Here is a 23,856-nt window from a genome sequence, read left to right as displayed (position 1 = left end):
TTACTAAGTGAATTAAAAATATATATGCATCAAGTTCAGAGATAATTCCAATCAATTTGCATGAGTTCAGAAAGGCAATGATGCACACTTCTGCAGGTGCAATAGAGGAAACTGCTAAACAACAGTTACACCTTGACTGCATCTGGCAACTAACTTTGCTGCAGCATTAAGCCACCAGAACCTCAGAGGTCTTGCCCCCGCTGCTATTCAAATTGCCCATGTAATTACATCACCTACATAAAAAGTTCCCCTAGACAAAAGTCCAAAGGCACTGGCTCTGGAAAGAGCACCAAAATATTATGAATGGACAGCACAGTGTATAGTTCCATTGTTCGTGGGCAGCGGAGTGACACAAGGGTGTGTTTGGCACTGGCGTGTGCACTGGTTTGATCAGTGTTGATTGGAACATGCCAGTGTCACCCATGTGTCCACTCACACTTAATCAACACACTGGGACGAGCCGCTGCCGTCATTAACCCACACCTTCTCATAAAGGGCTCAGTGTGTATCCGTGTGTGGCTGGCAAGGCCCTGGATGAATGTGTGTGTAAGTGTGTGTTTAAACAGCTAAGGAAGTGAGACAGAAGAGTGTACATTAGTCACTGCAATCAGTTTTAGTTAAATGTGAGAAGTGTGTGTGTTTCTGTTTCGCAGGGTTTAGGCCCTTAAGGTGCTGTGCCACTACAGTGTGTGTGTAGTCTGGTGGGCACTCTGTGGGCAGTGCTTCGTGGGGCTCAGAGCCACTCAGCTAATGGGGCATCTGGCACAGCCTCAGAATCCATCAGGCCTCATTACAGCTCCTGTTCAGCCACCGTCCTCTTTTTACCCCCTCCTATCTTCCCCTCCTCCTTTCGCTCCTCACCCTCAACCCTTTTTTCCTTTCCTTTTCCACCCGTCCATGCAGTCAGCCCCGTGTGGTGTGCAGTTGCCCTGCTCCGCTTGCTGGAACATACATCACACCCTCAGAGAGAGAGAGCGAGAGAGAGAGACCATCACAGCTGGCAGCTCTCACATTGATTGACTTGGCACCCATGCTGACTCAGACACCAAGGGAAACATTGCAGAGAAGGAGACACGGAGGGGTGTGGGAGTGTATCCTTCAGGGAGGAATGAGGGGCTGGTATGGAGGGACACTAAAGCTAACAGCTGGCCAAAGTGTGTTTCTGAGTGTGTGCTTGTGTGTGTGTTTGAGTGGGGAGACACCGCAAACCACCTCATCAACTTTCTGTTGTGTTTACAGTTACGGTAGCGCGTCCTCTGTCTATGTCCCATGTGTGTACAGGACAACCAAACCAATTCCTCACTACTTGTTCTTCTTCTTCTCTCTTGGAAAGCAGCAGAGTTTAAGGTTGTGGTTTCATTACGCTGTTCGTTTTTCTCCCTGGAGGCTACGGGCCATTAGTGTTATTGATGGACACTCAGTAGAGTCCCGAGGAACAGACCGAGACAAAGCAGCCCAGCCGTGCACATGGTTTTAATATGACGAGTCTAATCAGGATAGGCGTGGTGGCAGAACCACTTGAGGCCTGCTATTGAAATCATCTCCTCTCTTGCTCATGGATTAGATTAGAGGCTATCGGCTCCATTGTTGAAGGACTGGGCATGCATATTTTGGTTTTGGTACTTCTGGAGTCACTTAAACATAAAATGTTTGTAGCACAAAATTGACAATATATGCTGACATTAATTAGCATACAGCATGATCCATTCATTTATGTGCACTCACTTGAATTAGAGTTCTGTCAAAGTTCTTTTCTGTGCTGAGCTCCCCCCAGTGGTGGAAGTAGCAATGTGCACCTACCTGCAAAATTTGGGTTTAAAAACTCTCCCAGTTAATTAAATAAACTTCAAATATAGTGAGTGTCTAGTTAGAGCAAGTGATAACATAAATTCTGCTGAAAGACAAAAAAAAAAAAAAAAAAAAAAAAGAGTCATCCTTTCTTCAGGCTTGTAGTCAAACAAGCCGACATATCTAAACCAAAGATACGCTCTTTACACCACGCGCCCCCAGAGTGTGGGAGAGTTTCTTGATACAAATCTTTTTTACATCCCCGACATTTAAGATTTATTTTTTCAGGCAGCAACCAAACAAATGGTGCAGGACGTGTTGAAATGATTTCCCCTTCACTCTTTTATCTGAGCAGACAGCTTTGTCAGCTGGAGTTCAAAACACTGTGGCCTTCTGGGAGATCTGGTTCAACGCAGAGGGGCAGAAATTATCTCTGGGACGTGAAGCTATGGCAGCAAAGTGATAGAATCTCTCTTGCAAAGAGTGGCGTATGCTTAATTACAGCGAAAAAGTACCCGTGATGCGATCTTACCTTTTACGGACTATTTCATCGACAGTTTCCTCCAGCCCTCTCTTTTTCTCGCTCCCTGATAAGCCAGCATGCGTGCAACAGCGGGGCATTTTGTGTTCGCTCATAAAGTCTTTCTGCACAAAGGCCATGCTTTATTCATTTACTTGCAATGGAACAAAAGTGTCCTTTGAAATTCTGGCACTCTCAAAAAGCTTTTCATATCTCAAATCATGCAAAAGAAAACCAAAACAAAAAAACAAGGACGCTGAAACATACTGTATCAATGCAATATCAGTCCTAGAAGAGCCAAGCCTCTGCACAACAGCGTGGTAAGCATCTCTTGTTTGTAGCCATTTAGATTAGATATTTTGCCATGCCAGTCCCTCATTTACGGTGCTGCTCGCCCAGCGTGCTGCTGTGGAGAGGCTGATACGGTGGTGCAGCGGCCACCCAGAGCTCGGTGGATGGATGGCCTCTCTGGGCGTGTTTGACTGGAAACAGGTGTGTGTCATCTGAAGATGAAGGCCCAGCCGATAAACATTATTGGAGAACATCTGCTGCTTGTCACAACATGGGGCGAGCAGGAGCGCGCCGCCATCCATCAGCCTCACTGGAGAGTGAGTGTTTAGGGTGGGGTGGGGGGAGAGTCCCCTGGTACTGAGCTCACTCACCTATCACTCAACCCAGGACGTCCTGGATATAGGGTGCATGCATGGTCCAGGCACCTGCCCGCCAGTGCCGGACCACAGCCGCCGTTGGCCAATGGGAGAGAAAACGCTCCAGTGGACATGAAAAATGCCTCAGGGAGAGTGCACTTGCTCTCTGATGCTGACACACACACACACACACACACACACACACACACACACACACACACACACACACACACCTTAACACTCAGCTCAGGTAACCCACCGTTTACTATCAGGAAGGCAGGCATGGCCTTAATGCTTGACCCTGCCCAGGCTGATGATGAGAGATGTCTGGTAGTTGCCTTGCTCAAATTTGCACACTGACACACACAAACACACTAAGAGCCACATGATCCCATAGCTCTCAATGACAGCTGAAACCTCCACCCATACCTTACTGCCCTCCCACCCCCAAACCCCCAGCCCACACAACTTAGGGATCACAAAAATCAATACCATGCAACGCTGCGTTCATAGCACACATTACAAAAAAAATAGATGGTTAGTTAAAGGAAATGTCCACAGATGTGTTTGTTGTTATTTATTTGGTTCACGGCACCGTCACAGATGACAAAATGAAACATACTAACTGGCTGATAAATCAAATGTATCTTCTCTTTTAAACAATGTAGCACCACTGATATGCCAGGAAATGAGCACAGTAGGGTTACGAGTGATACAACTGGCACCGACCTGAGATATAATACAAATACAGTTTTTTACAAAAAATAAAAACAGACGAACACCAATCGAGATAAAATGTCTTGTAAAAGTAGTGCAGTAGTGAAAGGGTGAAATGAGTTTCTACTACTGTAAGTCCAGAGAAAAGTGCAGTAACATTTTCTTTTGTTGTTGTTTTTTGGGGGTTTTTTTGTAAAATTGCCCACCTCTGTGTCAGCAGCTCACTTGGCGAACACAAATCTGAAAGAAGTTTAAATGTAATGACTCGCGACCAGCACTGCACCAGGAAAACCTGTGGTCAGCGCTAATAAATTGAGTGTTTGAATTGCAGGGAAATGAAATTTGGTCAAGCCAAACTTAACCTTAAAGTGAGTTGAGACGAATATTGGGCCATTATTGTGTCCCAGAGCCAGCTTCTTCACAAATGAACTGGTTATCTGATCTTCATTCTTTTCAGAGGGAAAAGCGTTAACATTAAAATGCAAAAAATGTATCTGAAAAGTGCAAGCACCACTGTGAGACTCTTTCCAGCATTTAACAGGCCACTTTGGTGCACATAAAATATTCAATTTTTTCACTTTTGGACCATATTTTTGTGTCTCGCGTTGACTTTTTCTGTGTGTGTTCATCTTTTGTGTTTTAAAATAAGTAAACAAGCTGCCCCGGTATTTCTAAATCTGTTTCATACATTTTTATTTTTACATAGATATATGCTTGGCATTCTTTTACACTAAACATTAAGCCTTTTATGGACACCCACATAAAAAAAGTGGCAGTGGATGAAAAGAATCTCGTGTCAGCAACAAATGTAATTCAGGTATTTGTGTGTGTGTGTGTGTGTGTGTGTGTGTGTGTGTGTGTGTGTGTGTGTGTGTGTGTGTGTGTGTGCGCGCGTATTGCTAAGGAGCTTGTGTAACTCTGAACTTTTAATTTTAGATTGACTGGGTACGTTTGAGTTCATGCTCCTTTGAAGGCCTCTCACATGCCAGGTCCACTAGTTGATCGCCCCCGAGCTTGGGATTTGGTGATTGAGTGCCAGTTTCTGACAGCCGACTACAAGTTTGAGCGAACATATTAACACCAGCATTACCTTTACCGAGATGATCTGAGTAATGCTTCACTGAGCCAAGTCCTGTGTTTGAACACCCAGTCAGATGTTTGTACCTCTGCTTGGGTTATGTGGTTTTGCTGCCTGTTCTTCTCTTTCGTTGGGACACAGAGAAGTTCAGCACTCCCGGGGTTTGGTGGAGCGGTGCTGAAAAGAAAAAAAAAGAGGCAAGAAGACATCAGCACTATTTGCAAATCAAAAGCAAATGTTCTGGGGATTTTGGAGGAGAAGTTACTGCTACGTAGTCTCCCCGTGCGCTTGGCTTTGAGGAGGTAAAATGAAGACAGCTTCAAGACTGGCTTCATGCTGGGTGCAGATTAAAATAACTGTCAGGAGACGGGAGCAGCTATTGAGAGAGACAGGGTGACACACAGAGTGATGGGGCTCAGCCTCTCACACTTCATGACACAGTATTTCACTAAAGCTGGTTCAGCTTTACAGCCCTTGACCCTGGGTGTCTATGTTTTCTGTGTGTGCGAGTGTGTGCGCATGTGTGTGGTCAGGTATTAGTCATGTTGTGGGGACTTGAGTGGATTTACAGAGACACATTATGGGTTGGTGTCTCCCAAAAGGCAACAAAAAGTCAGTGCTCACAATGTGAATTGTTAATTTGAAAGGGGAGGACACTCTTTAAGGTTAAATGATGATAGAGGTTAGGCAGATAATCTGTAGTCCTCTCATGTAATGATACATGGTTGTCTGTGTCTACAATACTGTGCAAAAGTCTTGAGTCACACCTCATTTCTTTATATTGTACTTTACTGTGATTTTAAGTAGTCTTGATAGTTCCCCAGGCTTTCTGAAGGTCTTTCAAAAACATTTTCACTCATTGGCTAATTTTTCAGTCTTTTTTAATTCCAATTCTTGTGCCTGATCAATTTTAGAGGAATGTTTTTTCTTTCTTTTTTTTTGTTTTGCGATATAACAGACAACTTAGCAGAGAACTAATTTTGAACTGTATTTTCAGGCCCTTTGCTACTAGCAGCTTTGTTCCCTCTTATTTAACTGAATCTACAAAAAATGCAATAGACAGTTTGACAGACATAGCATAGTATTTTTGTACCACCAAGGTGGTTCCCATGAGTTTCATAGATAAAAGCGTGATATGAGATATATCATGCAATATATATTATGCAATCTATCCTAAAAAAAATGAGGAAACTTGACAAATGGAAGACAAAACGAAGAAGTGGAAGGTCTAAAACCAAATCCTTTTAAAAGTGATGTAATGATCATCAGATTACATCAGAGTTTGATCCACCATTCAATACCATCTGAAAATGATCTGATTGACAATGGCTTTTCAATATGACAATGATCCCAGACACACTTATAATGCAGTAAAAGCACACAGTGCAACACAATCATTGATGGATTGGCCTCCCCAGAGCCTGAACCTCATCATTATTGAAGCAGTGCGTGATCATCTTGACAGAGAACAAAAGGCAGACGACATCCAAAGAAGAGCTTTGAATGTCCTTCAAGAAGCCTGAAGAACTATTCCTGAAGACTACTTGTATTTTGCCTTGTATGCTGTATTTCCATGTATGTTTGCAGACTTCAATAAATTCCTCCACCTATTTCCCATTTACTTCCACACATATGCAAAAATTAGAGGTTGCTCAAGTCTTTTAGATACTTGCACTATGCGTCTCATAGTGCAAGTATCTATTTTCTTCGTGTGTTTACCTTCACTACATGAAGGGTCAAGCCAGGTGAGCGGGCACAGGCAACGTCCATTCACCCTATCACAGCGGGCCCTGTCAGAACAGCGACACAGCAGGGAGCACTCAGGGCCAAAACGGTCTTCGTCACAGGCTGAGAAAAAAAAAAGGCACAGTGAAAGAAATGAGGAAATTCAAAGAAAGGAAAGACTTGACGCAAGACACCCTAAGTGATCTTTTTTTAATATCTATTTTGGATTTAAGTGAATCATGTTAATAAAAGTAATATCTACTTTTTTCACATCTGTGCCCCGTTCTTCCTGGGGGACAGAGACAGCGTCCTGTCGATGGGTCACATGGGGCCTCGCCAGCACAGTCACATGATCTTTCACAGTTCGGTCCAAAGCTGCCAGCCTCACATCCTGAGAAGAAAAAACAGAAACATTCACACGCATACTTTGAAAAATGCAGTAATGATCATTCAAGTTCTTCTTTAACTACACGGAAACTGCTTCATTAGACATGAATAGACTGGGAGTGCACTGAAACCTGCTGTAAGTAGTTGATAACACGTGTATACGTAAAAATATCCTTTTTTTTAACATAATCCCTTTTAGAACGAGATGACGATTAACACATTTAATAAACATTTTGGAAATTGAAATTTAGTTCTTAGCACACATGCAAATATACATTTAATGGAAATGAATGGATTCACATACAGTACTAACAACAGCATTTAGTTATAAGAAACTGTGCATAAACATTTTCTCAGATAGACACAAACACCCTGATCGATCCAGGTCGGTGTCCTTCTACCTTCTAGCTGCTCTTCAGTGCTCAGTCCTATCTCCTGCTGGTACTGAAGTGGCCATTAAGGCACTCAAACTGGGGCTGAGAGCCCCACGAGCTTGCAGGAGGGCATGAGGATGTAACAAGAATGCATTAAGCAGTAGGGAAACAGCCGTCTCTCATCAAATAACCAGCCTGCCTGCCCACCTACCTAACAGCCTGTCTGCCAGCCACCACACACTCACATTTTGCTGGAAGTCTCTCATTCATTCATGCTCATATCTCCCCATGTACAGTCGCAGCTGGCTATCCAGGTGGCCATTTAACAATGAGCACAAACATGTGACTGTGAGCACTGCTGTGTTTTAAGTCTTCGCAGACATGCTGAATTACAAATATCCCTCTTTGTTACTCGTTTAACCTTTACTCCCATGTAGTTGCATGTAACATACTTACGTCTTTGGCACTGTGAGCCATGGTAGCCCGGTGGACACTCACATTTGCCTGTCACAGGATCGCACGCTTGCAGCACCTTACAAACGCAGGTGTGTGCGCAATTCACTCCAAAAAACCCAGATGGGCACGCTGGGAGGAACACAAGACAGAGGATTTAGGTTGGTTAAAAAGGTGTTTTATCTGGATTCATTCAGTCTTCTATGTGACCAGGGTAGTTTGAAAAAGATCTACATTTCATAATGTCAACGGGACTTCTAGTAACCTTATAACCAAGTTTTCTTTTCTTTATTTCGAGTGAGGGTTTGCATACTGTGTTGACAGGAGTGGCCGTAGTATCCTGCAGTACAGCTGCAGCTGCCAGTGAAGCGGTCGCAGGTCCCATTGTTGAGGCATGGACAGTCTTGTGCACAATCAAGCCCATATTTTCCCTGTGGACAGGCTACACACACAGACACACACAATGGGTTGATAACACTAGAAAGAAATGTGACATATAAGCCTGAGTGATGATTATTGGAGTAAAAAAGTAAAAAAATGTGTGCATCAAACATTAAACACTGAAAACATTAAAACTGGGGAAAATGTCTTCTTCATAAATACAGACTGAAGTCCATCATGTAGCTAATAATGGGGAAACTACTGCAATATAAAGTTTGTTGTTGGCTTTTAATTTGAAATGACCACAATCAAATTCTGCTGAGTTTAGAATTTTTTTTATTGTGGAATATCTGGAGTACCTGTCTCACAGCGGGGTCCAGTCCAGCCGAGGCCGCACTTGCAGGACCCATCACTGGGGTCACACAAAGCCCCGTTCAGACAGCTGCAAGCGTTTCTGCACTGCATGCCATAGCGCCCCCTGGGACACACTGGAGAAACAATTTTCAGGAAACATCATAATACACTAGAACTCTTCTGTTCAGCAAAAGCACTAGTGGTTGCACCAAACATAAAACACACACAGTGCACAGCTCGCACTTTCCCTTGTCTCTTTCACACACGCGCGCGCGCACACACACACAAACGCGACTGCACTAACCACGCTCGTGTTTATTTAAGCAACAGTTTCTAAAGAGATGGCAAAGTAGCCTAATTTGGCGCTGATATAAAAGAATAATCATGTTTCTCTGGGTAATTTAGATTGGGAAAACAATAAGCAAGCCGTCTTTGATTCCCCTGTTTATTTATTTGCTTCCTTGCCAAATCCAGCGACACGGAACACAGAGAATGAGCCACTTTAGGTTTATGTAAACATTCAACAAGAGGAACTTAAGAGGTGGTATGTCCAAGTACATGCAGGAGGCTGAAGACGAGAACATTTAGTGCAGGCAGCGCTGGAAATTCCCTGTTTGCAATCCAGCTGAATTGCTGATAAAAGGAGAGATTAAGAAAACTCAGCTCTGCCTCTGTTTAGTGGGAATAAAAGCCCTGTGATCATCGCAGCGCTTACACTGAGGAAATGGAGAATTTGTAACTTAAATACACAGGGAAAATGTTGAAAACTACACCCTCATTTTAGTGGTTGTTTCTCATTTCTAGTTAAGTGTCCTGTTTCTAAAGAACTCATTAGAGCCAGTGGTTCCTAATGATGCATGGCAGTCTCAGTGGTGACTCTCTGTAAACTCGAGAGGATTGTAAAAGAAAAATGTCTAAATATAAAGCCTGTTTGATATGTGTGATATGGTTCTGCTTAAAGTTGAACAGCGAGGTGACACTTTAAAGCTGCTGCAAAATGTTAAATGTGCCAGTATGTATCCTGTTTAGAGTCAGTCTTGAAACTACTCTTGTAGTTCTTTGAATATCATTCTCTGATGTGCAGCACTGTTCTTGCCACTTTGCATCTAAAATTCTGCAAATATATAATTTTGCACTAATATACTGCAAATAAACATCCTCGGTTTAACGTTACCTTGCTCGCAGGACAATCCCATCCTACCAGGGCCACAGATACACCTCCCGGTTACTGGGTGACACTGTCCTCCTTCCCCACACGTGCACATCTTAGCACAGTCTTTCCCATAGTATCCACTTGGACAACCTGCATGAATAGATATGCTTTCATCCATATGAAAGAACAAATTAAAAACTATGCATGTATTAATTTTACAGGCATCTGCATTACTTCAGTTGATGTCGACCAGAATTTTGTAACGCAACATAAAGAATGGTTGTATCAAAAAAAGTCTCTAAATCAATCCAGTTAGATTCAATTTTATTTATATAGGACTGAATCAAAACAACATTGACCTCAAGGCATTTTATATTGTAAGATAAAGACCCTACAATAATGCAGAGAAAATCAAGGTTTGTCACTTGGTGACAGTGGGAAGGAAAAACTCCCTTGTAGCAGGAAACCCCCCCCCCCCCCCAGTAGAACAAGGCTCAGGTAGGGCAGCCATCTGCCGCAACTGGTTGGGAGTGAGGGGAAGGTGACAGGGTAAAAGAAAGACTGTGACTCTAATCAAGCTATAAGTATAAGTAGGCAGAAATATGACTCGCAAATATGACTTTTATTAGAGGACAAGGACATTCAAGCTTTCTTGACTTACTTGAGCTGCAGTCGCTGCCTATGAAGCCAGGAGGACAGTAGCAGGAACCAGTCCTGAAGTCACAGCGACCACCATTGATGCAGCTGCACCTGGACTTGCAGTTCGGCCCAAAAGTCCCCGCTCTACATCCTACAGAAAAACCAGACACACAAAACTATTACTAGCTTAAATTAAACATATCATTGAGTCATGCAAATCTAAAGTGTAGCCAAATATGTACTCCGCAGCAATAGTTATTTCATTAGACTTCCTGTTTTATTAAAAACTAAATAAATAAATGGATAATAGCAGGTGCGTCTTATTAGCCAGTGGTTGCAACAGAAGATTAACAGTATACTTACTTAGCCCACATCGCGGCCCATAATAACCGGGCAAGCAGCTACATTTCCCCGTCACCGGATGGCACTGCTCTTGGTCTCCTGAACACTGGCACAGCTTGGTGCAGTTTTGTCCGAACACTCCAGCAGGGCAGGCTAAAATGATCAAACCGGCAGCACATCACGCACATTAGCACAACAGAAGAATGTAAGAAGCAATTTTTGGGATCATTTACCTTCTTTGTTCAAAGGTGAATGATAAATCTTCGATGCACAGGTCAGCTGAACAACTAACCTCTCATGCCTGGATCAAAGACAGTGGTATTGTATTATGCTTATAATTTAATATCTTTATAATATATATATGTTTGTGTGTAAATATATATTCTGATTTTTTGTTTGTCTGAAGCTCTCCAAGCGTCAAATGGAGCACAGAGATTGAGCTGGGTTGAGTCGGCTGTGTTCTTACCAATGGAAATACTGATACTGATTTAGGAATGAGTGCTGCCTGAAGAAGAGTGCGCAGCAGGTTGTGAATCAGTGTAAAAAGACCTAAAATGAACTTTGTGCTGGGGTGCTTACAGGTAGCTGTGTCGGGTATTTGCCTTCTGACCTGAACCTACCATTGGTAATATCTAAAGACGTTTGGGGCTGCAGTGCAGTTTAAAAGCATGTTAATTAGTAAGCTTTCAAAAATCCTATTGTTAATTTATAGCCTAAAACGTGTGTGTTAATTAAAGCTTTGTTAAAAGAAGATACATATTTCTGGATATAAATAAAATAAATAAAAATGAAAAGGAATGAGCCTCAAATGCAGTCTTAATTTTTCATTGTTATCCCTGATGGGCATTGCACACCCGAAAAGAAACATTGTGCAGATATCCATAGTGCTCGTGATACAGCAGCAGATAAGGCCTTTATGCACACATTCAATAGTATGTGGGAACAAAGACGCATGCCGTTTCCCTTTCCTTCCTCAGATTATCCTGCGAACATACTGGGACATTCAGTATTGACTGCTAATGACACCAAAACTCGCAGCAACTTTCCCTGGTGCCCAAACCCAGGCAAACACAGAGGGACATTCTTTCACACACCCTGTCTGCATACATACATATGCGCTCATCACAATAATGAATGAAGTCCCCAGACAATCAGTCATAGGGAACAAGATGAATCTGTGAACCGAGCATGTTTTCGGGTGAGACCGCAGCACTAAGCTACTCAGTCAGGCAGCAGCAGGCAGCGTGGGGGACAGATAAGAAAGGACTCCAGACTAAAGAGGCAATTACGGTGCTGTCATTATGCATGTCTGCCTTCCAAAAGCCCTTATCCGCCGCCGAGGAGACAAAAACAATGCCTTCTGTTTTACTTGGCAACCGGTGTGTAACATTTATCAGATGTCTGGGGAGTGTGTGAGGAGAGGAACGGAGCTGAGGCCGTAAGGAAGGGGAGGAGGGTGGGTGAGTAGAAGGCGCGGTGAAGGGCTGAGGAGGGACGCTGCTTATATACACTCCTTAAGGGTACGGTTTGAATAATGAAACATTCTCACAAGCACACAATTGGTTTGTTTCAAGGCGACAGTCTTTTTATCAACAAGGTAGCTAAATGGCCTCAAATGTAAGCCATGTAGGTATACTCTCCTGACTACCTGTTACAGGTAAAGGACATTAGTGAAAGTCTGTGGATATTTAAGATCTAAAAATTGAGCAAGCAAGCCACTAATCACCTCATGATTAGAATTCATTCAGACAGGTTTTGTTTTCCTTCTTACTTTTCTCGCAGCCAGCCCCTGTGAGTCCAGCTGGGCAGCCACAGCTCCCCATCTCATGGTGACAGGACACTCCAGCCTGGCACTGACACCGCTGGGCACAGGAAGCACCGTAGAACCCCGGGAGGCAGGCTGTCAGTCAATACACACATCACACACACAGTCACTTCACTCTTATGTTCTTTAGTGCCAGTTTCATTCAGCCGCAATTTCCTCAGTCCTGTACGCACTCACATTTGTCACACCTGGCTCCTCTCCAGCCTGGCACGCACTCACAGCGGCCTGTCACATGGTGGCAACTCGAACTATGGGCACAGTCACACCTCTGCTCACAACCCTCCCCGAAGAATCCCTTAGAACAGGCTTCAGACAAAAAACACAAGCGCTTGCGGTTAGCATGCAACATCGCAGCCAAGGATGCACTTTTAGAAGATGTTTACCTTTTATATGCTTGGAAGGCTAACTGCACAAACTGTTTTGACATACCATGTTATAAGCTATCGGCTTCTTTTCCTGGAGTAAACAAACCTTTCTGCTGCTGATATCCAAATGTTAGCAAATGGAGCACAGGGGCATGCCTGTCTCTCATGATGTTGAGAGACAGGCTACAATTTTATGTGTCTTTGAAAAAAAACCCCGCATCAGCAGGTACTAGATTATGATAAAACAACTATGCTGTAAGTATAGGAAATCACCTGACTGGCAGAGGTCTCCTGTCCAACCATGGAGACACACACATTTTCCTGTCACTCTGTCGCATCTCCCTCCATTCATACAGGGGCAGACCTCGGTGCAGTTCTTTCCATAACGTCCTTCTTCACACTCTGGGACAGATGGAAAGGAAGGTTAAGAGAAAAGTTACATTCAAGTAATAATTTATCACACAAATACAACATGGCTTTTCCAAGGCACCAAATTATGAAGACAGGGACAGAAAGACAAAATATTTAATCAAGAAAAAAAGTTTTGTTTCTCTTAGCTTCCCTACAATGTGCATTCACTATCCCCCTATTACATACACCTTTTGAGCAGTGAGTTGGACTTTCCGGTTGCCTACAGAACTGCCTGTTTCACCACATAGATTCAATAAGTTGCTGGAAACATTCCTCAGAGATTGTGATCCACACTGACATGACACAGTTGCTGCAGATTTGTCAGCTGCACATCCATGATGTCAATGTCCCGTTCCACATCCCAAAGGTACTCTGTTGGATTGAGATCCAGTGACTGGGGAGGTCATTTGAGTACAGTGAACTCACTGTCATGTTCAAGAAACCAGTTTGAGATGATGGAGTTTTGTGATATGGCACTTTCTCCTGCTGTGGAAGAAGACATCAGAAAGTACACAAACTGGTCACAAAGGGAATGAAAGCATTGAAGGCTGTGGTGTTTAAACAATGCTCAGTTGGTACGAAGGGACCAATAAAGTATCCCAACAACACCAGCCTGAACTGCTGATACAAGGCGATACAATGTCCTATTTGAATGTTGCAGCAGAAATCAAGGCCCATCATAGTTTTTCAAATATTCAGTTTCTAATTCTGGTTAACCTTAGTGAACTGTAACTTCAGTTTACTGTTTTGTAGCTTGTCACACCTGGCGCCCAGTAGCAGAAGACCTGGTGTGCTCTTCTGCTACTGGGCGATCGTGGCTCAAGAGTTGGCAGTTCGTCTTGTAATCGGAAGGTTGCCGGTTCGAGCTGGCTCGGACAGTCTCGGTCGTTGTGTCCTTGGGCAAGACACCCTATTGGTGATGACCAGAGGGGCCGATGGTGCGACCTGGCAGCCTTGCTTCTGTCAGTCTGCTCCAGGGCAGCTGTGGCTACAACTGTAGCTTGCCTCCACCAGTGTGTGAGAGTGAATGAATAGTGGAATTGTAAAGTGCTTTGAGGGCCCCGAAAAGCGCTGTATAAATGCAATCCATTATTATTACTGGAGTGCATCTGCTTCAAGGTTTGATGTGTTGTTTGTTCAGAGATGCTCTCCTGCCTTCCTTGGTTATAATGAGTGGTTACTTGAGTTAATGTTGCCTTCCTGTCAGCTTGAAGTGGTCTGGCCCTTCTCCTCTGACCTTTAAAATCAGCAAGACATTTTCTCCCAGACAACTGCCTCTCATTGGATATTGTCTCTTTTTCTTGCCTTTCTCTGTAAACAATAGAGATGGTTGTGTGGGAAAATCCCAGCAGATCAGGAGATTCTGAAATTCTCAAACCAGCCCATCTGGCACCCACAACCACGTTTAACGCTGCTTAAACCTTTCATCTCCATTCTGATGCTCAGTTTGAACTTTAGCAGGTGGTCTTCACCATGTCTACATCCTTAAATGGAATGAATTACTGCCATGTGATTGGCTGATTAGATATTTGCATTAACTGGCAGCTGAAAAGTTGTAAAAAAACACAGTTTAATCCGTAGTACTGTCAGACTCACCCAGTTCACAAGCTGCTCCAGTCCATCCCAGTGGGCAGGAGCACCGGCCACTGATCCTGTTACAAGTCCCTCCATTTTGACACAGACATTGACTTGAACAGTGCCCTCCATATCGTCCTGCAGGACAGGCTGAATACACACAACATAGTATAAGCATTTGAGTTTTGACTGCAAACGTTCTATTATATTTTTCTAGCCTTTCTTATATCATGAGTTCATTTCTGCAAGTGCAGTAACTGCGCCAAGAGATTCCCGAGATAGATAACATGACTAACGTCGGTTTTCAGAGTCTGCTGACTGATATTTACACTGCCAAAAAGTTCTACAACACAGCACAGTGGTTTGAAAAATAGACTTCTTTGACATTACGGTCATCATGCTCAGTAATTAGCAGTTTAACTGATGAGCCACTCACGCAGTTGGCACCTATCTCCGGTCCACCCAGCTGTGCAGCTGCATCTCCCAGTCACATGGTTACACTGGCCTCCGTTCTGACACTCACAGGTCTGACTGCATTGCTCTCCAAACTGACCCTCTGGGCATTCTGCCACACACATGCAGGCACACACACACATTCAATAATATTCAAGTTGCATTCCTAGAAAACAGACGTGAGAGCTAATTGGTCATTTGAGACATTATGGTTTTTAGCACCCATATTGTAAACGCAGTAATAATCAAAGTCCAAGATGGCATTTGGGGTTTAAGAAAGAGGAAAATGCAATAATGACAGAGGTGCATGATTAAGTCATGCTCGTGGCTTTCTGCTCACTCTGGTTCTGGTAGTTAGAACCACAAAATGGCTGTGGGCGAGAGGAAAGTCTTGAATAAGACTGCAGAATGACAGACTAAGGACTTTAGTGGGTATTTCACTGGCTTCATTAAAACAATGGCATGAAATCCTCAAGAAACTTCAGCCTGAGAACACTGGTTAGCTGCTAAAGTCTCTTCCAAGTTGAGCTCTCCCTTTCCTAATGTTGATCGCTATATACATGTGGGTGCATTTATCCAGAATAGACTTCAATTAAACCATGTATGCCAGAGGGCACTCTTGCGCTCCCTCCTTTCTCCACCCTTACCCATCCCTAAAAAAGTCATTGGCAATGTCTCATTATAGAGATAATTGTTCACAAACACTTCATAGCTGAGTTTAAGGAGAGGATGTCGTGATGGGCTGCAGTGAGGGCCTCCCTCACACCCTGTTTTAATGATGTGGCTTCCATTACCCAGAATGCAGTGTGGTCCTGCCCAGCCGGCGGTGCACAGGCAGGCTCCTGTGATGTGGTGGCAATGGGCACCGTTCCTGCACTCGCACATCTGGCCACAGTCAAGACTGTAAAAGCCGTCCGGGCACACTGTGGGCCGAGATAAAACATCCGACTGGTTAGAACTGGCAGCTTCAGAAAAAAGAGGAGAGGAGAAGGTTTAGATGCCAATATTTTTTTATTTAGTTCTTTTTTTTTCCTTTCCCACTCTCACTCTGTTCCCCTTCTTCCTACTTTCTCTCTCTGTCCTACTGAAAATACCAATATCAAATTGCAGTACCACACTGCGGCTGTTGCAAAGCGTCTGCGTTCGTTAAGTGAGCTCATGTCCCACATGTGTGGTGGATCTGGGCCACATCAAAAGTTTATGGCGGCTCGGAGGCCGTTCCCTCTGGGAGGGGGGGGGGGGGGGGGGGGGTTAGAGAGGGCACAAAGAGCCGGTAAATAGAGCACCTGCTGAGTCCACAGGCCCCACCAACACTCGACAAAACAAAGCCTGGTGTTACTGTACCCACACACATACACACACACGACAGTGCTGCTGCAGATGCAAGGCGATGCCAGTTTAAGGTCTGTTTCCCATTCTCAAGGAAAGTTAGAGAAATCGCTCGAGTGTGTGTGTATAGTCAAGTGACACTCACAGAGTTTGGTAAACACAGTGCCTCCCCATCCAGAGGAACCTAGCCAGAGGTTGCGGGATGAATGAGCCTTTCCACTGCTTGGATGTAAATATTATCTGTAAGCATGACTTCACTAGAGCAGGAAAGAATGACTCTGTTTATTCACGGCCTATATTTTTGATCGGTCAATTTGTCACCGTGGAGATCACAGGCAAACTCGGATGATAGTCGTATCCTGCAAAACAAAAACTTCACCCACACGGGTCTTTATTTATGGGAACGCTGCTATTTCCCTGCCAAAGCATGGACTGACTGACATTTCTCTCTTCGAGTACCCTCTTCTGTTTCCTGTTGCAGCAGTGTGCGAGAAATGGTTTGCATAGAGTCTGTCCAAATTATCTCAGCAGCCAGCAGCTCTTTCATTCCGTTTATATACTACTTCTTCTGTGAATAAGGAAAGCAGAGCGCAACATGACCAAAGGAAGCCACAAATTGGCAAAAATGTGTAACTTGGTGGTTTCATGTATTATAAATGCCGCATTAGTCAGGGTGTTCCCCTACGGTTAATGCATCATACCCTCCTGCTCTCGCTCAAATTGATGACGGTGTCCACTCCTCCTTTTTTTCTGCCTCAAGGCCTCAAATTGGGAAAAAAGTATCTTTGCTGCTCAGCAGTTTCTGGCATGGCCGTCGTTGTGTTCCCACGCTGACAGCATGACGTCTTTGACTCTCTCTGTAGTGGTTAGGCTGTGATGTTATTAAAGCTAGCCCACTGAGGATGCTGTCATTTTAATGCAGCTGTACATTAACTCTGTGGTAGCAAAATCGTCGGTTTATTGTCTGCTGTTTATTATTATCATAGCGTTTGCTGACACCATGGCAACAAGCTGGCATTGCTTGTCCTGCAGGAAAAAATGCCTTAGTGCCATTACTTTGATATATCGTGAGCACCTCAACACATCTCTGCTGCTAAAATATAAACAGAAAGCATCTCAGATGAGTCATGTTCCCTTTTAATAAGAGGAACAATAAGCCCATCAACAGATGTAGCAATTACTCTCCTTTTCAGCGGACAAAGTTTACAGCAGCGCGCGCACTTTATTTTAAGTCTTTAGGCAGTTGCACAATTTTGAATGACAAACTTTGTATTTGTATACACCAGTAGGGGGCGACTGGTTTCCATATTAACCACAGAGCTGCAATCTGTCATTTGATATGAGCCCAGTGTCTGCTAGTGTTTGTAAATGCAGAGTCTTCCCTCTGAGTCTTTGTTTATAGGTAGGAACACAGGATTCGGTCCACCATCACACACAAACTCACACACATACTGTGTGCCATCATTGAAAGACTCCATCTCGAGACTAAATGAGCTCTTTAAGACAGAAGGATTATTTCCAGATCCCCGGTTGTGTAAGAGCCACTGCTGTCAGCCCATAAAGCAGGTCCAGGGACCACACAGCCAGGGAGAGCAGACCACAGAAATAGAGCGGATAGAGAGAACTCAGAATAGAACTTCCTGGTTCTATTCAGGGTCTGCGTACACTGAAAGAGGTCAATGCTGCAACAACAAAACGGCCCGGTTTCTTCAACAAGAACACGGATGTTCAATGCTCCTCAGACCACAGTTCTTTTTTACTGCAACAAAATGAACTCTGTTTTGTTTTTGTTTTTTTGATGCAGACATCAAAGCTGCGGACCAGAAGCGCGGCATGATCGGCTTTAATTGAAGAAGCTGTGTGCTGGATGCATGTCAGGCCTCTTTCCTCCAATAATACTTGATGGGAATGCTTAGCATCAACCTCAGTACCACAAGAATGCTGAACACAACAAGGCCTTTGGCCTTATCAAGCTATCTGAATCTTGTGGAGCCAACTACTTTTGTGAATAACAAGATCTAAGTTCTAATGAGAAGTCATTTTGTTCCCTTTAATTCTTTGAAACCGATCAAGTAAAGAGGTCTTTACGTTGTCAAGCCAAGGCCTGGCTTTTCCTGAAGGAAGAGGCTCATTAGAACACTGAGAAACTGGACACCTTTGTTTGAGGGGAATGGGCCTTCAGAAACTAAAATCTAGTCAGAGTGATAGCTCCATTTCCACAGCAACGTCCAATCAGACTGCAGCCATTAACCTGTTATGACTAGGGATGTGAAGCTCTCCTCTGGTGTGGCATGGCTGTGATTTACAATGCCCTGTGTACTAGGGAGGCGCTATGAATTTCTGGAACTAGTAGTACAGTCACAGTAAATCTTTTGCTTTGTAATAACAGGAGGCCACTTCAAGTCAAAACAACTCTATTACATCGTTAAAACTCTCAGACTGTCGTTACGTCTTGTAGTTCAGGACAAATACAGGTGAATATTTGTTATGTGAAAGGTTTGCTATGGCAGGATGCTGATACAAATTATATCTTGGAATTCTGAAATGGTTCGCTCATGATATTATAAGGACAGCGGGACGAGTCGCGGGATTTGGCGGACGCTTCACTGAAGTTGGAGAAAAGATTGAAGAATGTCCTGCAACACCCTCTAGTGATGAAAAATAAAAATGTCAGCAGGAATGGAGCGGAGCGTTCAGTGTGGACCGTTTTAAAGACGCAAAGTGTTAATGCCATAATCTTACATCAAACTAGAATCAGGAATTACATTTTGCAAAACATTTACATTTGTGATAAAAAAAAATGATGGGCCAAACTATATTGGTAGTGATTTGGGGCTTTTTAAAATAATTTATTAATGGTAAAAATAACTGACTGCAACTTCCTCTTGCTCAAGCTAATATATGCTGATATTATGTCAAATAAAGCAAAGAAAAACATTAAATCCTCAAGAAAGAGAAAGTGATATATTCTCCACTTTGGCTTCAATTGCGTATCTAGAACATCAGTGATGTCATGAGCTCACCATGTGACCCATCACATGGTATTGCTTTGTGTATGTTTTTTGTTGAGACTGGTCAGCTATTATAAAAATAAAGAGAATTTGCAGACAGTCATACATGGGACACACAAATCTGGTTTCACTAAAGAAGTGATTCTTGTGAAAACTAAAAAGTTCCCATAAAACTTGACCTTGAGCATGATTTAGGCAAAAACTCAGTAGGTGATCATTGTGTGCAAGGTTCACTAAATTCTGACGAATCGTGCAATGTAGTGCATAGATGGATGGATAGATGCATCATAATCTCATAAACACAACAGTCCACCGGAGGCATCAGTTGAAAACAAGAACAAAATCAAAGGAGTGTGTTTATCCATGATTTGATCAGTTCAAGTTTGCAGGGAAACATTTAAATTACTTTGCTTAGCTAAAGAGGATCGACATGGCATTCTATTAAAATGAGACATCCGCTTATGACGGGACTGCCACAGACATATTTTGGAGTCAATAGTGAATAATGTTGCATGGTTATCCAGAGTACCGGAATTGCAAAGGCTTTCATTTCTTCTCAGGGATGGACTAAGTTTTGTTCACATGCAGCTGCAAGCGAGGGAGGCAGAAGGACATGGCGGATCTCAAAACGTGGATTACTTCTGGAATTAGGTTTAAGAAAAAAAAAAGATCCTAAGGGTTTATTCTTGAAGTGAGAAGGAACCAAAATCACTGTTAATAGCTTAAAGTACATATAAAGATACAATTATAGCCACATTTGTGTCTAATAATGCAATTAAAAGTTCCTTAAATCAAACTTTCACTCTAAAGCCAGTATACCAAAAAAAGTTGTACAAGTGATTTAATAACATTTTTGAGATTTTTATGGCTGTAGCAAGGTTGGGGCTACATAAAACAGGCATATTAGGAACACAATATATATTTATGTAAAGACATAAGATTAGAAATAACATCAGAGACAACACATGGCTTACTTTTCTCACAGAAGGTGCCCGTATACCCAGGAGAGCATGTACAGGCTCCGCTCACATGGTCACAGAGGGCTCCATTCTCACACTGGCACAGCTGGGCACAGCCCCGACCATAAGTGCCATTCATACACTCTGTGAATTGGAGCATGCACATTACACAGTCTCTTGACTGTCCAACTAAAAAAAATGCCAATCCAAAAAAAACCCCAGAAGACTCCCCACATGTGTCTCCATCTATCATTTTAAACAGAGATTTATATAACATGTAAAATCTAAAGTTATACAGTATCAGGATCAAATAAAACATTTAAACTGTATTGTGCTTGTTAAACATAAAATCAAAAAAATACTGACTGTGGTGCTGTAACTGAAATGGCCCCAAGGTGGCAGCATTTAGTAAAATATACAAAATGATACAAAATGATTTAGTAGCTAAGGCAATAACTTACTCTTTTCACATCGGTCTCCTGTGTAGCCGGCCTCACATGCACACTGACCACTGACTGGGTCACAGCCCAGAGACTGTTCGTGGCACTGACAAGAACTGGTGCACCCTTGTCCCCAGAAACCAGGATCACATACTGCAAACATTACAGTGAAGGGTGAGTTATTTTCTCTGCTACTCTGTCAGATTCTCTTATTTTTGTCTCATTTGTTTACATTCTCACATGTTGCACAATCGTGGCCTCTTTTTCCAGGAGGGCAAATGCATTTCCCAGTCTGTGGGTCACAACTGGCATCAGGGTGGCAAGAGCAAGGTGTTAGACAGCCTGGTCCATGGTACCCAGCAGGACACTCTACACAACACAGGTGATTAATCAGAAAACTGATTCTGTCATGAACTTTCTATAATTAAATATAATTAAAGTGTTCAAGCAAGTCGAGGAGATTACAGTAATTTCAAAATCCAAGTGTGACATCATCATTTTTTGTTTTTGTTTTTTAAAATTTGAGGTTGAATAAGTAAAAAAAAAAGTTGTATGCCTCATTAAATATATTATCATCAGCATTAAGGTCAGCTACAGCTTACACATTTGGTTTATTAAATGATTTTTTTTTTTGTTTTAATCTCAGAAATTTCATGCAAACTCACTGTTTTGGCAGAGCTGTCCCATGAATCCTGGCTCACACTCACATGTACCGGTCTGCTTGTTGCACGAGCCTCTGTTCTGACACTCAGGACAAGAAGACTGGCACTTTGACCCCCAGAATCCATCAGGGCAGTCTGGGAAACAGCAAGTACCTTTCACTTTGATAGAGCAGTACGCAGTATTTATGTTTTTAACTTCTCAGATTTAATACACATTCAAATATTGTAGAAATTGTAGTAAAGTGCAGTTTTGAGCCATCCACGATTTTTTTTAATATTTTGCTTTCAGACTTTTTTGTCATTTTTTTAAAGTCATCCTGAGCAAAAGTGCTCAAGACTTTTTGTAGGTCTCTCAAAGTTTTTCTTTGGTCATTGACTGCTTTTTAGCTCATTGTCAGTCCAGTCCTGAGATAAACCAGTTTACACAAAATGCCAAAGACAACACAGTTTGAAAGGAATAAAAAAGGTATTTTTACACCAACAGAGGTAACTCCAAGAATCTGAAACCTTTCCCATATCGTCATGGTGAGCAGAAGAAGTGGGAGTCCTAAAATGATACTTCAGAGCAGTAATTGAAAGTTGTCCTTAAGAAACAGGAAAAAAATCCAACAACCATCTGACACAGGACCCCAAAGATCCATCTGACTCTTCAGATGAACAAGCTACTGATCACTGAAGCCTCATCAAAAATGGTGTCAGTGTGAGGACGGCAGTCAAGAAATCATTCTTATGGAAGAAAAAAACAGGGAGAAAAAAGGCTGAGTTATGCCAAACTACACAAGACCCACACTGAAAATCAGTGGCAACAGGTCAGGAATAATGAATCCAAATTTGACATTTTTGGTCCAAATTATTGTTTATATGTACGAGGGAGGTCGGGGATCTTGTAAAAAGTGATGGAGTTATGAAAACATGAGATTTTGATCCACTATGGAAGATCATCTGAAAAGTACAATCATACAACGATTCCAAACACACTGGTAAATCAATAAAAAATATACCTATATGGAAAAATATCACAATGGATCACTATCAGTTATGGACTGGCCTCCGCAGAGCCCAGACCTCTACATTACTGAAGCAGTGTGGGATCATCTTGACAGAGAACAGAACAAAAGTCAGCCAACAGCTTTGAATGTCCTTCAAGAAGCCTGGAGAACTATTCCTGAAGCCTGCTTAAAGAAACTAAAAGAAATATTGACTAAGGGAGTTAATGTTGTTTAAAGTTCGTCATTAAAGATATTGACTTACAAGTTTGTTAGGTGCAGTGATTTATTTAAAAATGTCCAAACATAACATGGAAACCCAGTATATAAGGCAAAAAATGTTTGTACAATTCTATTTGTGTTTTTCCCAGCAAATTAAAGGAAAAGAGGGATGGCTCAAAACCTTTGCACATTTCTGTAACTCTCTGAGAGGGGTAACAAATGTCCAGCCTGCAAACAAGAAAGATAATTGATTGTCTTCTTTCTATTATTATAGGACATTGCAATAATGAATACCTTCCTGGCACGAGTGTCCCATCTTTCCATCAGGACAGATGCATTGTCCAGTTATGGGATCACAAGGAGCTCCACTGCAATCACAGGTCAGAAGACAGTTCTCTCCATAGCTTCCAGCTTGGCAGGCTAGCAACACAAAATACACAACAGACATGATGTAACAGGAGAAAAAATAAAAGACTGGGTTACACAACAGTGAAAAAAATTATTAAGAGAGGCAGCTGGACAAGTGAAAATGTTGAAATCATAATCACTTGATGCTTATTTATTTAGCCTCTGCCAAAAGCTCCTGCTGTAATAACTGAATTAAATCGCCCCTGTCATGACCTGGCCTGCAACTTAAGCTATGGACAACCTAGAGAAAAACGAAAAAAAACTTTTATTTGGGTTGCAAACCCAGCACGCCTAGGCTTGGACTGTGCACTAGTCCTGACACATGGTAACTCTGTTATCTTAGTCTGCTCCCCAGAGACATAAAGTGATGTTTTTACCAGAGGCTCCTGAGCAATATTCAGCATCACTCTAGAGCACAGTACAGAGGGTTGAACTTTCCATCAACCAGCAGAGTAAACAGCCAGAGGGCACCCTGCTGTACAGGAACCCTACTTTCTAGTTGTGTAGTCTGCAACAACAAGAACACCTGCACTGACCAGGTGAATTCATAGATGCATTTCACCTACTACATCCACGTAATCAGTCAAAGCTATCAAATGATGAATAGAAGAAGGAGGCGAGGATAGAGGAGTAAAGAAAGATCTGTATGCTT

General features: G+C 42.7%; 1 protein-coding gene across 1 annotated transcript in view; it reads right to left on the bottom strand.

Annotated features, from left to right (window-relative positions):
* Window positions 1-4,561: 4,561 nt before the first annotated feature.
* egfem1 (EGF-like and EMI domain containing 1) overlaps window positions 4,562-23,856 on the bottom strand; it is a 54,543-nt gene continuing 35,248 nt past the window's right edge. Inside the window, exons 19-38 of the mRNA XM_085371653.1 lie at window positions 23,091-23,216; window positions 21,592-21,723; window positions 21,167-21,295; window positions 20,948-21,079; window positions 20,502-20,630; window positions 15,982-16,110; window positions 15,171-15,299; window positions 14,756-14,884; window positions 13,022-13,150; window positions 12,561-12,689; window positions 12,330-12,458; window positions 10,580-10,711; window positions 10,239-10,367; window positions 9,599-9,727; window positions 8,430-8,558; window positions 8,003-8,131; window positions 7,693-7,821; window positions 6,738-6,866; window positions 6,470-6,598; window positions 4,562-4,927 (exon numbers count right to left, since the gene is read on the bottom strand). Of these exons, the coding sequence (XP_085227779.1) occupies window positions 4,848-4,927; window positions 6,470-6,598; window positions 6,738-6,866; window positions 7,693-7,821; window positions 8,003-8,131; window positions 8,430-8,558; window positions 9,599-9,727; window positions 10,239-10,367; window positions 10,580-10,711; window positions 12,330-12,458; window positions 12,561-12,689; window positions 13,022-13,150; window positions 14,756-14,884; window positions 15,171-15,299; window positions 15,982-16,110; window positions 20,502-20,630; window positions 20,948-21,079; window positions 21,167-21,295; window positions 21,592-21,723; window positions 23,091-23,216 (2,537 nt within the window). The 3' untranslated portion in view covers window positions 4,562-4,847. The remainder of the gene's footprint in view (window positions 4,928-6,469; window positions 6,599-6,737; window positions 6,867-7,692; window positions 7,822-8,002; window positions 8,132-8,429; window positions 8,559-9,598; window positions 9,728-10,238; window positions 10,368-10,579; window positions 10,712-12,329; window positions 12,459-12,560; window positions 12,690-13,021; window positions 13,151-14,755; window positions 14,885-15,170; window positions 15,300-15,981; window positions 16,111-20,501; window positions 20,631-20,947; window positions 21,080-21,166; window positions 21,296-21,591; window positions 21,724-23,090; window positions 23,217-23,856) is intronic.

The sequence above is a fragment of the Diplotaxodon limnothrissa genome, linkage group LG14, assembly GCF_057381915.1.
Source record: "Diplotaxodon limnothrissa isolate DT_005_m linkage group LG14, D_limnothrissa_male_GT1.1, whole genome shotgun sequence".
Taxonomy (NCBI): Eukaryota; Metazoa; Chordata; class Actinopteri; order Cichliformes; family Cichlidae; genus Diplotaxodon; species Diplotaxodon limnothrissa.
The sequence above is the reverse complement of the archived record's forward strand: the minus strand, read 5'-3'. Positions and strand labels throughout refer to the sequence as shown.